General features: G+C 33.7%; 1 protein-coding gene across 1 annotated transcript in view; it reads right to left on the reverse strand.

Annotated features, from left to right (window-relative positions):
• Positions 1-5,167: 5,167 nt before the first annotated feature.
• The window catches only part of LOC129976375 (uncharacterized), a 30,466-nt gene continuing 22,246 nt past the window's right edge, over positions 5,168-13,387 (reverse strand). Inside the window, exons 6-8 of the mRNA XM_056089908.1 lie at positions 13,126-13,353; positions 11,566-11,760; positions 5,168-5,376 (exon numbers count right to left, since the gene is read on the reverse strand). Of these exons, the coding sequence (XP_055945883.1) occupies positions 5,353-5,376; positions 11,566-11,760; positions 13,126-13,353 (447 nt within the window). The 3' untranslated portion in view covers positions 5,168-5,352. The remainder of the gene's footprint in view (positions 5,377-11,565; positions 11,761-13,125; positions 13,354-13,387) is intronic.

Consider the following 13,387-nt stretch of genomic DNA (forward strand, 5'->3'; position numbering starts at 1 on the left):
AAAGATTTTCTTTTAGGGCTTCCAATTATTCAGGGACAATCGCTGGCTGTGGAAGGTCATGTGACTTCAAACCAACATCATCACTGTTTTCGGAAATAAAGTCAATAATCCACCATTTGCGCAGAAAGGAAAGACACTAAAGGTTGTGGCAAGCCAATGTCTAATCTGCATTCGTCCATTCAATTAAAACAAAGTCTGCTTATACATTCATTTTTAAATCACATTGAGAGGTTATGAGACTGTGGTGTTGTGCAGCCGATTCTTTTGCAAACAGCATCCCAATATAATGCCGGATTTACACTCTGTCAGTAATAAGATGGCCAGTAGGCAGCGCCTGTGAAGAAAGGCTGAAAAATGCTGTTCGGTTGATGGCAAGTAATTGTCCCGACGGGACAACTACAAGCCGCAGCATTTTATTTTTTCTTGCTGCTCATGCGTTTGTAGAATTTGCGCTGCCTACTTGCCTTCATATAACTGACCGAGTGTAAACCCGGCATAACCTAAGGCTTCATCACAAATTATTTGCATTAAATATTAGATTCAGAAGTATCTTTATTCACAATGTTCAAATAAATATAACCATTGTTCAAATGTTCTGAGATGGATGCAGGTGACTTCTTGGTCATGGTTCAAACATCCTTGGACAGCATGGAGCTATGGTTCAAACATCCTAACATAGCTGCAAGAATTATCAGTAATATTAATTGGTAACAGACAAAATATGCAACTGCTGTACTTTTACATCTGTTTTATCGGATATCACATTTCAAAGGAAAGAATCTAAAGGCTCGATAGTTTAGAGACAGACAAGCATAAGGAGAATCTCACAGTATTTTTGCCTACTGTTAGTATATCATTAAAAGTAATTTAAATACACTAACATTCTATATTAAGAGAATATTCCAGTCCCAATCTACCCCCCCCCCCCACACCAATATGCCATCGAGCCTGAATAGTTTGGCCTATAGTATTGCTGGGAAGTAAAATATCCAAATATTTTTAAATATATTTATACATTATAAATATTATTATATTATATTCAATATATTATTTTGAAGTAGAATATTCAAACATCTGCGGGACGCAAACTGGTCGATGGTGGTGGCTAGGTAATTGACTACCTGTTCCATTTTTAATATACAATTTGACCTCCAATGAAGGGATAAGAGACTGAAATCTCAATGGAAGCAAATTTCTTTATCTCAGTGAAGTGATGAAGCTGATTTATTGTTTGGTATCTGTTAGATACCATTTACTATTCGTTTCAGTTTTCGAGAATACTACTTTTTGACGATTTTAACTCGTTTAGGGGTGAGATGCAGAAAATTCAGCCATTTCCAGAATTAATCATCTTTTGTCCTTTATTTCCACTCCATTAAATATTTTTTCGTTCTGTCAACAGTGAATGTTGATTATTTAGATAGTTAGTTCAAGTGAGAAAAAAAAACTTTCAGGTATGGCAAGAAGAATATTTTATATTTGACAGAAATTTTTCTATCTATGTTCAACTCAAATTTTTTTTTTAAATCCAATAAAGGACTTTATAAAAATTGTTTATGTAAAAAATTATTTTGCAAAAAAGTTAATTATCAAATTTTAAAAACATAAATTATAATGAATAAATGGGCAGTTTAACATTTAGAACACTTTAATTTAAATAAAAATATATTTTATTACGAATTAGTACATTTTTCCAGCAAATACGCGTTATCCACATTTTTTGCACCTCTCAAATACACGAGATATTCGAGTTCATCCTATTGTTCAATGCAAACATCCGCTCCTTTCATATTCCCTTGCACCTCTATTTTGATCAGATAAACGCATCCTGCAGCATGCTTAACCCTTTTAAGGCAGTGGTATATATCTCGCAAACATGTCAGCCCCAAAACTGACCAGAAACGGACAACAGTGTCACGTTCAACATGTAATGCTCCATTGTGTCCATATGTTGTTTCACCAGAAGAATTAACAATAATACATTTGGCAATTTACATTGTATTTGGTTTTTCTACCACTTATTTCACGTGTAATTAATATATTTTAAATAACTAATAATAAATAGCTTTACAAAAATTGTTTAAATTAATTTTGTATGTCGTTAGCATCGACACAGCAATTTGAAACTAGTAGTGGGAGATTTTGCCAAAATTTCAATTCATAAAAAAATCTCGTTAATGCAAGTTTTTTCGTGATATTTTTAGGTATACTTCCATTTTATGCATTACTTGATTATGTTTTGTGACAGCAGCTTTACAAAACACAAAACTTGCATAGGCCTTTGGGAAGGATTTTCGATTTATGACTACAATTAAGTAAACAATATAGAAAATCGCAATTTTTTATTCAAAACACTTATCTGTAATCTCGTATTACACTGCGTAAAAAAAGTAGAAGGACACTTGATTTTGTAACAATAACCGAAAATGTTTTTATTTTTATTAAAAAATTTTATTAGAAACATTTAACAAATATTTCAAAAATGCAATTTTAACATCACAATTATGATGTTCAAACATAAAATATTAATGGCAACAAAAACAGTTTCTCTCTTTTGAAACTTTGTAAAAAAAGTAGAAAGACAGCATTATAATGAAGGAAAAAATAGTGATTTTAATAAGGAATGGTCTTCCCATTGGCCTTTATAACTTCAAATATTCTGTTTGGAAGTAAATTGTATAGAGTTTGAATTTCAGTTTGACAAAAATTGTCCCACGAGTCATTCAATGCTTCTCGAAGCTGAGTTTGCGAATCAAATTGCCTTCCATCAGCATAAACTCGACGAACTAGCATTGCCCAGATGTTTTCCACTATATTAAGTAAGGTCAGGACTTTTGGCTGGCCATGGTAAAACATCCACATTATTTGTTAGGAACCAATTTTTGACTCCAGTCGCGGTGTGAATGGAAGCTCCGTCTTGCTGAAACTTCCACTCTTCACCCACCCACCCCCTGTCAGAGGCATAAGGAAGAAGCTCGGAATTCAGCACTTGAATGTAGTCTGTATGTTTTTGCCTACCATTTAAGAAAACCAGACTTGTCCTTCCGCCGTATCCAACCAAACCATTAAACTCCCTCCTCCCATTTGTCGTGCTGAATAGTATTCGCCTTCAGTCCCCGGACAATGCCAGTAGTGCTGATATCCGTCTGGACCGTCTATGTTAAATTTCTTTTCATCGGAAAATATCACAGAAGTCCATTCTGTAGTCCAGGACATGTGCTCCTTAGCCAACGCTAAACGGTTATCAATGTGAGCTTGTTTCCACTTAGGATGATGTTTCCGTTTTTTGAAAATGAATTTTTTGGATCTTTTAATATAGTTGTAAACTGTTTGTTTCGTCACATGATTAAGTCCTGCTTGATTTCTTGCCTTTGAAACACTTCCTTTGTTCTTCTTCAGCACACGAGCAAGTTTTCTTTCCTCACGTGGTGTTAACTTCTTCGGTCTACCAGTCTTTTTTTTATTTCCATTTTTATAAGGATTTCTGATAAAGTTTGAAACTGTATTGGGACTCACCTGCAACAATCGAGCAATCTCTCTGACAGCTTTACCACCATTTTGATATGCGGAAATTTTCTCGTTTTGCAAATCGTTCAAATGTATTCCTTTAGGCATTTCTAAGAACGGAGAAACAACGTAACTTTTAAACAAATTAGATTTTTTTGACAGAAAAGGATAAACAAAGTACAAAATCACTATTTAAATAAAGAACAACTCACTAAATTAAATATATTAGCAAGTGTCCTTCTACTTTTCTTACGCATCGGAAATTATATATACTAATTTTCTTAATAATATTAGTGGTAGATGCTTAATTTTTGCCTAAAATGAAAACAAGGGTCATTAAACTAAATCTGCATAAATATCTGGTAGTTAGGAGAAAATAAGAGATTATTAATTGGCAAAAAGACACTGTCCTTCTACTTTTTTTACACAGTGTATTAATACTTTTTGGTAGTAGTCGTGTTCAAATTTATTAGGCATGTTTTAAAGCTTATCCATTAATATCTAATATATTTGTGGCATTTCTCTCGTTTAATTTAGTTATATATAATCGTTCCGTTGTAAAGCAACACTAGGGCTATTTTGGAACGGACCTCATAATTTTGAACCACGGTCAGATGACGAGGACGACACCTGAGCTGGCACCCCCCCTCTCCACGCCACGCCACACCAGCGGAAGGACGTTTGGCATGACGGATTTCACGCGCAACATACCCTGTTACACGACGATTCTTCGGTGGAATCAGGTCTCGAACCTGAAATCCTACGGCTCACCAGCCGAGACCTTACCACCAGGCCACCGCGGCCTGGCATTTCCCTCGTAAAACAAGATGATAGGTGTAGTTGGGGAGGAATGATAGAAATTGGCTACTTTCTGGCTGGTAGCCAATCACCTCGAAGTGGATATCAGTTCAAAGAGTCTGGCAGTTATAGATTAATTATGATAAATACAGCAGCTGGCTACAATAAATATTGTCGATACTGCTTTGTTCAGCGGCGGCGGAGTAGTCTTCTGTACACAACAAGAATCTTATACATTTAAACTTCTTGCAACCATAATGTTTCATTATTCACAAAATTAAATTTGATAATACTATGTAGTAACATTAACAGACAGATAATCTGTAGTAGCAGGCAAGTCAATGAAATAAAATTCCGAAATTTAAATATTTAAGATATTTCAAATGAATGTCTGTAGTGCAGGATTGAAAAAAATGATGGAAATAATGGATTTGAAATCAAATTCGGAAAATCGCTAAAGTAAAAACCCGCTTTTCTAGGAGTAAATAGTGAGTATTTAGGGAGTTGATTGCTTTGACCACACAAGGTGATGAAAACGACACTTTATCAATCCTTTCTCTATAAGAATTTGCAAAGGTACTGCAAGGATTGGCTTTAGTGTCCTTTTAATATGTTCCAAGACCAAATACAGCAAATTTTCATACAGCAATTAGCGACTTTCTAAAAAAATTCTTAATTTTAAAATTATGTAGGAAACATGGTAAAAAGGCGCCTTATTTAAGAAAGGTATACAATTATATTTTATATAGTTGCCAATCGAGTATTATTGTATAATTTGTGATAAAAATGATTTTATTAACTTTCAGCAAATTAGTATGAGAAAAACTTTATTGATATACTTTTCTAAAAATACGATTTTATAAATCCAATATAAACATTTAAAAATAGTGCAGCGATCATCAGCAAATCGAGTGTGATGATGATCGCAGTCTTATAAAACCATCAAAGCTATTGGCAACTAAAAACACTGGTATCTGTCAAAAGTCCAATTTGTGATCCGATTTAGTCTGAAATTTTTCTCCAGATTATGCAGCAGATTCAATATCTTCACCAATCAATATATTGATAGAACTGTAAAGAAAAAAGAATTAACATTTAACCAAGATTAACGTATAAAAAGAACAAATAAAGGTATAATGTATAATCAAACAAAATTTAAAATAATTTTGTAAAAATAATTCAATAACCTTTTCGACATCTAATTTTTTTTAGATTTAAACATTTGCACTTTTCAGCATGATCTAAATATCGATTTGTGTAATCAAACAACAATCAAATCGTACAAGTAGTACACCTGATCTATTATGTACCGATGCTTGTTAGAAAATCTCTCATCGAAAGTACTGAAATGGATTTCATTAGCTGCATCTGAAAGTTTAATTTACAAGTAGATTTCTTCCAATGCATTGTAAGAGCATGCACATATTTTTAGGCTAATTATGAATCAGGAAATATAATGGCATTTTTTATGAAGGTCTCAGCTTCGGAAATGGGTTTCTGGTTCGAGACACGGTTCCACAGAAGACCCGTCGTTAAATCGGGTCTGGAGCAACTTAAATCCTTCGGGACCAAACGTCCTCCCCCTGGTATGGTGTAGAAGTTTAGAGAGGGTGTGCCCGCTCAGATGCGCCCTCGTCATCTAACCAGGGTTCAAAATTACTAGGTCTGTCCCTTAATAGTCATTGTGTTGCTTAAACTATATCTTAAAAATTAAATCATCGGTGGCTATTTGCATATGTACATATGTACATTCATCTCCTTCAAGCCATGAGGTCGGAATAGTTACTTGGAGGTTAAAGGCATGCCACCAGGGAATATTTAGTTTATTTATATTAACGTCCCGTTTTAAAGCACCACTAGAGCTATTTTGGGACGAACCTCGTACTTTTGAACCGCCTCCAGATGACGAGAACGACATCTGAGCTAGCACCCCCTCTCCAAACTTCCACACCACATCAGCGGAAGGAAATTTGACCCCGGCGAATTTAATGGACACCAGACCTTCTTACACGGTGGTTCTTCGGTGGAAGCAAGCCTCGAGCCTGAAGACCTCTGTTTCGAAGCTGTGACCTTACCACCAGGCCACCGCGGCCCCTATGGCAACAGGAAAAAAGTATTTTATCTCTTTCTCATAATATCGGTTCGTAAAGAAAACTTGGTTGTTTTTTTATGTTGTAATAAAAAAAATATGTCTCAGATTGTTCCTTAATGAAAATTCCTACTTTCAAAATTTTCCATTTCTTAAGTCTGATGATCGTTGAGCCACGTGTTCGATAAGATATTTCAGTGAGTGGGTTTTTCATCTTATTTACCAATCGCCTTGGTTATCATAACGGTCGATTTTCCGATCAGGCAAAGAGCCTGATGATAAAGAATCTTTTCCTTTCGACAAATAACTTTGTTAAATTAAATAAGATTTAACAGAATGTATCATTTGGTTATGAAACCTCCAGCAAGCGAAGTTTTTCTTCTTGGACTTTCTCATATGCCTGAAAGCACAATTCATTTTGGGCTGCACCTTTGTATATTGTGAAGAAAATCGAGTGTGAGTTGTAGATCTTTTACTTTTGACCTCCTAAATACAAAATTTGATGCCTATGTACAATCTTTGTTTTAAAACCATATTAATAAATGGCCATTCGGTAAGAACGTTTCAATTTTGAATTCTCATGCAAACAGACACCATCCAACTTAGACATCACATCCAAAACATAGGTGAGATACAATCCAAACTTAGATATGCATGAAACTTCATGCTGTAATTACATGCCGATTTTCATTCGATTTACTGAATTCTGGAAGGTTAAAAAAATGGATATTTCTTCAAAGGATTTTAACGCAGTCTTAATGGTTACAATGCTTTATATTGGTCTATTTTATATTGGTATTAGTATTATATTATATATTATATAAATATTGGTATTAAAAAAATAGTTGTTTTTTTTGGTGGGGGGAAGATTAAACTGCATATTTAAGACCTTTTATTTGGATGTTATTGAAATTGGTATTATTTTATCATTTGTAAAAACATTATCCACGAAAATTAATTTTCGTGGATAATGTTAACAACGAATAGACTTTAATAGGTTTAGTCTAGATTTAATTCGACGAATAGATTAATGTCGATCACGAATAGACTTTATCAAATTTTACTATTCCATTAACGAATTACAACTTATTTGCACACTAAATTACCCTGTTCTTCATACTAGTGCAAATGATTATTATTGCATTTACTTTTAGTAAATTAAAATTTTGCTAAAAAATTTTGCTTTTCAAAATACATGCAATATTCAATTAGTGTGGTGATTTGATGGTGTAAACTAAAAAATCTTTGCACTTCAAGCAGTTGAGCCATGCAAATATTTTAATTTTAATTTAATTAATTAATTAATTTAATTTTAATTTAATCGTTTATTTCATAAAAATAATCTTTGAATATGTCTTAGTATACTATGGATGAAATCAATACTGTTACAAAATTTTTTTCTACAAATACCGCTAATCAATTGTAATAACGCAGCGCACTTAATCGCTAATTCAGCAGCTTGCTTGCTGTCTAATCCTCTAGTTCTTTTAACTTGTTAGCGATTCCGACTACTTTCACACATGATTTCCCTGCAGCTTCAGAGTGCCTGTCTTTTATAGTTCCGGGAAGCGGGGCTAGAAACTTCCAGACCAATCAGGGCGCATCTCGGTTCTTAATGGATGGATCGTGAAAGCTCTCGAACTTTCCAGTATTATCCATTTAGTCGCCAAACTCATAAAATTCGTCGCCAAGTTGCCAAATGGTCGCCAAGCTCAGCACGCACAGGACAGATCTTACAACGGTTTTAACGGTTTGTCCCACGATGACACTATTCATGCCGGGTAGCAAAATTACAGATTTGTAACAATACTATGTTCAATTACGTAATTGGTCACAAGTGAAGAGACAATATAAAAGATGCAGAAAACCGAACAATCTACAGTATATATGCGAGATAAGAGTGTATTAGTAAAGCGTACAAAGTATTCACAGAGTTATGCAGTTATGAAAGATGGCTGACAAGGTGATTAATTGCATGCTCTATAGAAACTTTTTACAAATAAAAAAAATACAATACACCACATCTTCAACAAAAATAAACGGATATTTACCATCAAGATCTGGTTAGGAAATTCTTGATATATATGTAGCATATTTTATCTGAACATCTTGCAGGAGATGTGTAATGTGTATTATTTGAGTAGAGATCACAAATTCAGTAATAGGGTTATTCAGTAATCTTAATTTGGCAAGCAGTTTATATGACTTCCATATCATGTTCTAAAGAATAACTTTTAGAACATGATATCTTCTTAGCAGGAATTGTATTTGGTCTGCTGAAGGTTTGCTTGTCCTTTTTATTAATTTCTTGTAATTTCGAAGTATAAAGGTAGTATAATAATCGTCAAAAAATTTTAACTCGGGATTTTGATGAATGTTTACTTTGGAAAATGTCTGTCTGTCTGTGGCAAAGATAACTCAGAAATACTTAGACGGTTGAAATTAGGCTTAAAACCAAATTAGCAGATTTCTGTCAAAATTTGAGCCAAATCCGTTCAGAGAAAGTCTATCTGTCCAGCCATTCGAATATATGTTAGCTCAATAAACTACAAAACGAAGGAAGCTAGATAAATAAAATTTGGTGTCCATGTTTAAATCTTTAGTATAAACGCCTACCAAATATTGAGCAAAATCAAACAAGGGGTTGACCATCAATCAGTCTATACTTTCAGAAACATGCAAATGTGATAACTCATAAATGCAATGACAAATATATCAAATTTGGTATGTATTTTTGTGACTAAGTGTGGTTTTATGACAAATCTTTGCTTGAATCTGCACTGTACTTGAATGTATTTCTGCACAGCTTGAGCTTTTGAGACCATAAGCCACCACTTTTACGTTTCCAGGATGAATAAAAATCCGATGCAAAGTTATTTATGAAATTCAGCAAATTTGCTGCAAAGAGATTAGAGGTGATGGATAAAGATGCGGAGATAATTCCATCAGACATACAAAATACAGGGTGGTTATAATTAAAGTTCCACTTTCAAATGCTCATAAAAGGAAAACTGCTGTACCAAATGGCAACTTGGTAATAATTTAAAGAAGGTCACGGGAATTTCTTTTCTGCTCTATCAATGTTGTTTAGCTTAATAGGATAAGAAGATACTGGTTTAAATCGTTTCTGAAACGTGTTACAAAGCATGTTCAATGTGTGTTATCTCAGAAGCACTGTTTAAGCAGATAATCTAAAAAATTTGGCGGAACTGAAAGATGCGATTAACCGGTATCTGTGTAACATTCCTCCTGATATTCTGAGAGCTACTGTTGAGAATGCAGTAATGCGATTTAACTTGCCTTCAGAGAATGACGGACGCCATATTGAACATGCTTTGCAACACGTTTCAGAAACGATTTAAACCTCTATCTTCATGTCCTATTTTGCTAAACAATATTGATACAGTGCCATTTAACCCCTGGTGGTGAGTTACTTGAATTTTTTTGGCGGAAAAGAAATTCCCATCACCTCCTTTAAATTATTACCAAGTTTGATAACATTTGAAACAGTAGTTTTCCTTTATGATCATTTGAAAGTGGAACTTTAACTATAACCACCCTGTATTTCGAATATCAAGCGCATTGGAAGAATTGAAGGTTTTTATCATGGAGATCTAATGTAAATTATAAAAGATGTTGGACATGCTAAGAAAGAAGTGGTAAGAATTAAGGAAACGCAACGATGCAGTAAAAAAAATACTTTGAATGTGAAAACGGACTCTTGTAAGCAAGTAAAGCGGTTTGCGAAGTTCTCAGTTGAAATGTCTGGAATGTTTCTTTTGACTGTGAATGAAGGCAAGGTAAGTCGATTTTAAAAAAAAGATGTTTCGATAGGAAAGGAGAAAGGAACAAATGGGCCTGATTCTTAGACATATGAGGAGATCTAGAATAACTTTAAGCATCAAATTACACCCATATAGCTTTGTGTCTTGTACCTATCGGGTTCAACTGGCGAAGGACGCAACACGAAATGGGCAATTTTATATCAAACAAAGCTTCCTAAACCACATATAAAAGACATATCCTTCGGAAAAAAACGACAGAGAAATGGCAAAGATATTAGAGCAATGCCGATGCAGGCAGAAAAGTATTTAATACCCTGTCCTCAGTTAACCTTTATTCCACTAACTGGATCAGAGAGGATATTATTTTCTTCTCACCATACGACCTCAAAATGTTCAATATGTCGGAGAATGATCAGTGCAGTTGTATCAGGATCGGCACGGCATTTCATTATGCTTCGGAATGCATCCTGACAATCTCTTGGTATATGAAAAATGCATCACCAAGCCATGAAGAATGGCTGGAAAGATTCGCTAGCAACTTCCTCTCCAGGCAAAAAGTCCATGGGATAGTTAAATTTATCAGTGACGATGCATATTGTCTTGCTTCCCTAGCTCTCAACATCAAATGTCTTACTCGCGAAGACTAGGGGGGGGGGGGAAGCACCTCAGTTTTTTCACATACATTTGCATTCATAAATATCAACTAAGAAGAGTTTTTCTTTGTTACCATTAACCAAATTACTTTTCATTTGATTTTTATAACTGCATCCTTACTTGCTATGTCATGATAACAAATGAACACAGAATGCATGCGTTTTTTCATACATTTTATGTTTCTGTATATTATTCCAAATATTTTTCTTTAATTTTTAGAAGTTGAAAATCCTTGTAAAACTCCTAGATTCATTTTGTTATTAATTCTTATATGTTCGTAAATTCTGTATACACACACACACACATATATATATATATTTGATTATTCTACTGTAAATATTTTGGCATTTAATAAAATTTCCTTAACATGTCCATCAAACTGTTTAATAACCATAATAGCATTTTGTTCTGTACCTATTGCGTCCACTTGGACCGAACAGATAAATCAATTGCATTCAGAAATTGACAAAAATTTACTAGTTTTATGTGAAGACTACACACCAAGTTTAAATCATCAAGCAAAAAGCTTGTGTTATCGTGTTCATGGATTGAATAACTGCCAAAATTTCAAAACCTAATTTTTCTCTCTTGGGGAAATCTGAAACATGAAGATTTTTCAAAATCCGAGTTCGAATTTTTTTTACAATTCTTTGTAAACTACTTATAGTAGAAAGTGAAAAATGACATGTAAATGGTTTAAACGTACTTTGTGAGATAATAGCCAATACTCACCAAGGCACAACAGATACATACAACTGTTATTACGATGTAGCACAATCCATTCACAAATTTCCAAAATGTTTCTTCGTATTTGATACCGAAATAGATGTTATCGTAACTACGAGCGACAAATTTCAGTAGATTTATGAAGAAGTAGAACGAGAGCGCATATTTGGTAATGAATTCGTAAAACTCAAGTACTTGCATCTGAAATAAGAGAAAAAGAAGCATTTTCCGGTCATTTCCTGCAAAGTGTAGATTCAAAATGTGGAAAAACAAAATATTCATTTGAATTTTTCATATCAAACACTACAAAGTATAGATCTAAAATATTCAGCTGAAATGCTTACTGCATTCTTTTATTTTACTTGACTTGTGCTATGTTAAGAGTTTTGAAATTGATTTCACTCGCTTCCTGCTTCAAAGAGCTTTCAAAGTTTGTGCACTTACGTGTTTTTTTTATGACAAATCATTACTAATATTTTCAAAATTTAATTATCATTGCACAATTGAATAATTTAGCTAGTGTGATATTTTTCTTCCAAAAAATCCGAACACATTTTATTGTCTTTTTATGCTTTGTCTAAAAAATAAATACGATCCTCTAAGCATCTAAACAATTTTCCATTTTCATAAAGTATCTATTAGCCAGATTTTAAAGTCCAAACATTATTATTTTAAAATTTATCTTTGGATTTTTTTTACATTAAATTTATTTCTGAGACAAAGGAATTTTAAGCTTTATTTTTATACCTTTCAATACTTTAAAATTCTTCAATATTTATTTATAAATAAGATTTTCATAATGTTTCTGATCAATTTTATTACGAGTTTTTTTCTAAATTTAATATTAAAAGCCAGAAAGTCCCTGTATACTTTTGTTCATATTGTATATGTGTTGTTACGTATTTGTAATATTACTTCCCGAAGCAGTTAGTTTAAAGGCAAAGAGGACAATTTTGCAAATTTTAAATGCCGAAATATCACGGATTTCTTGAACTCAAGGCTATTAAATTCCGGGCATAATTGAACAGGGGAATGGCATGGTAATGAGATTACTTAGTAAGTGGTTATTTTAATGGTTACAGGATATCACGATAACGAAATCTGGCTTTGGACGCAAACTTAGTGACAAAAACGATGAATCCCGAATATTCGAGAATCTCTGATATCTACTTTCGGACTCGAGTTCTAGCTTTTCTTCTAATAATTCGATCCCTTCGCTTTGCTGTGTTGCGATTGTTCAAAGGGAATTTGCTGCTTGTGTACTGTCGTTTACGGCAAGAATTCTTTTTGTTCTGGCTGTAGGCGATGTGCGAGGATAGAACCTGGGACCTTGTGGTTCGCAAGACATGACCATGATACCAAATCAATTGCTCGGGTAGCAGGGCTGTTAACTGGCTTATATGCTATACACCATATTGTCTGTTTCGGCTGTATTTTGTTATTCGTGTTATCGTGACGAATAAAATATCGGTATTTGTTTTTAAGTTTATTGGACTTTCCACCGTGCACCGATTTCCCCTTAACACTAAATTTATGGCTAAAAAAACTTAAAAACTTTTTTTTTACCTTTAAATTGAACGTATCTCTCATTAATAAAAAAGTGAGTGCCATGCTTGTAACTGATGTCACCCATATGGTGCATATCCAGCACGCTATCTTCACACATGCTTCGTCAGAGGTGATAAGATACAAGTTGATTCTAAAAAGAATATTGGCCGTGAAAGCAACAATAACGAAGAAGTTGATTACGCTTGCACATCTAAAGATATACTCTAGAAAGTCAGGCAATTTTATCTGAAAAAGAACAAAACAAAATTCAATTTTTTTT

This window comes from Argiope bruennichi, chromosome 7, assembly GCF_947563725.1.
Source record: "Argiope bruennichi chromosome 7, qqArgBrue1.1, whole genome shotgun sequence".
Lineage (NCBI taxonomy): Eukaryota > Metazoa > Arthropoda > Arachnida > Araneae > Araneidae > Argiope > Argiope bruennichi.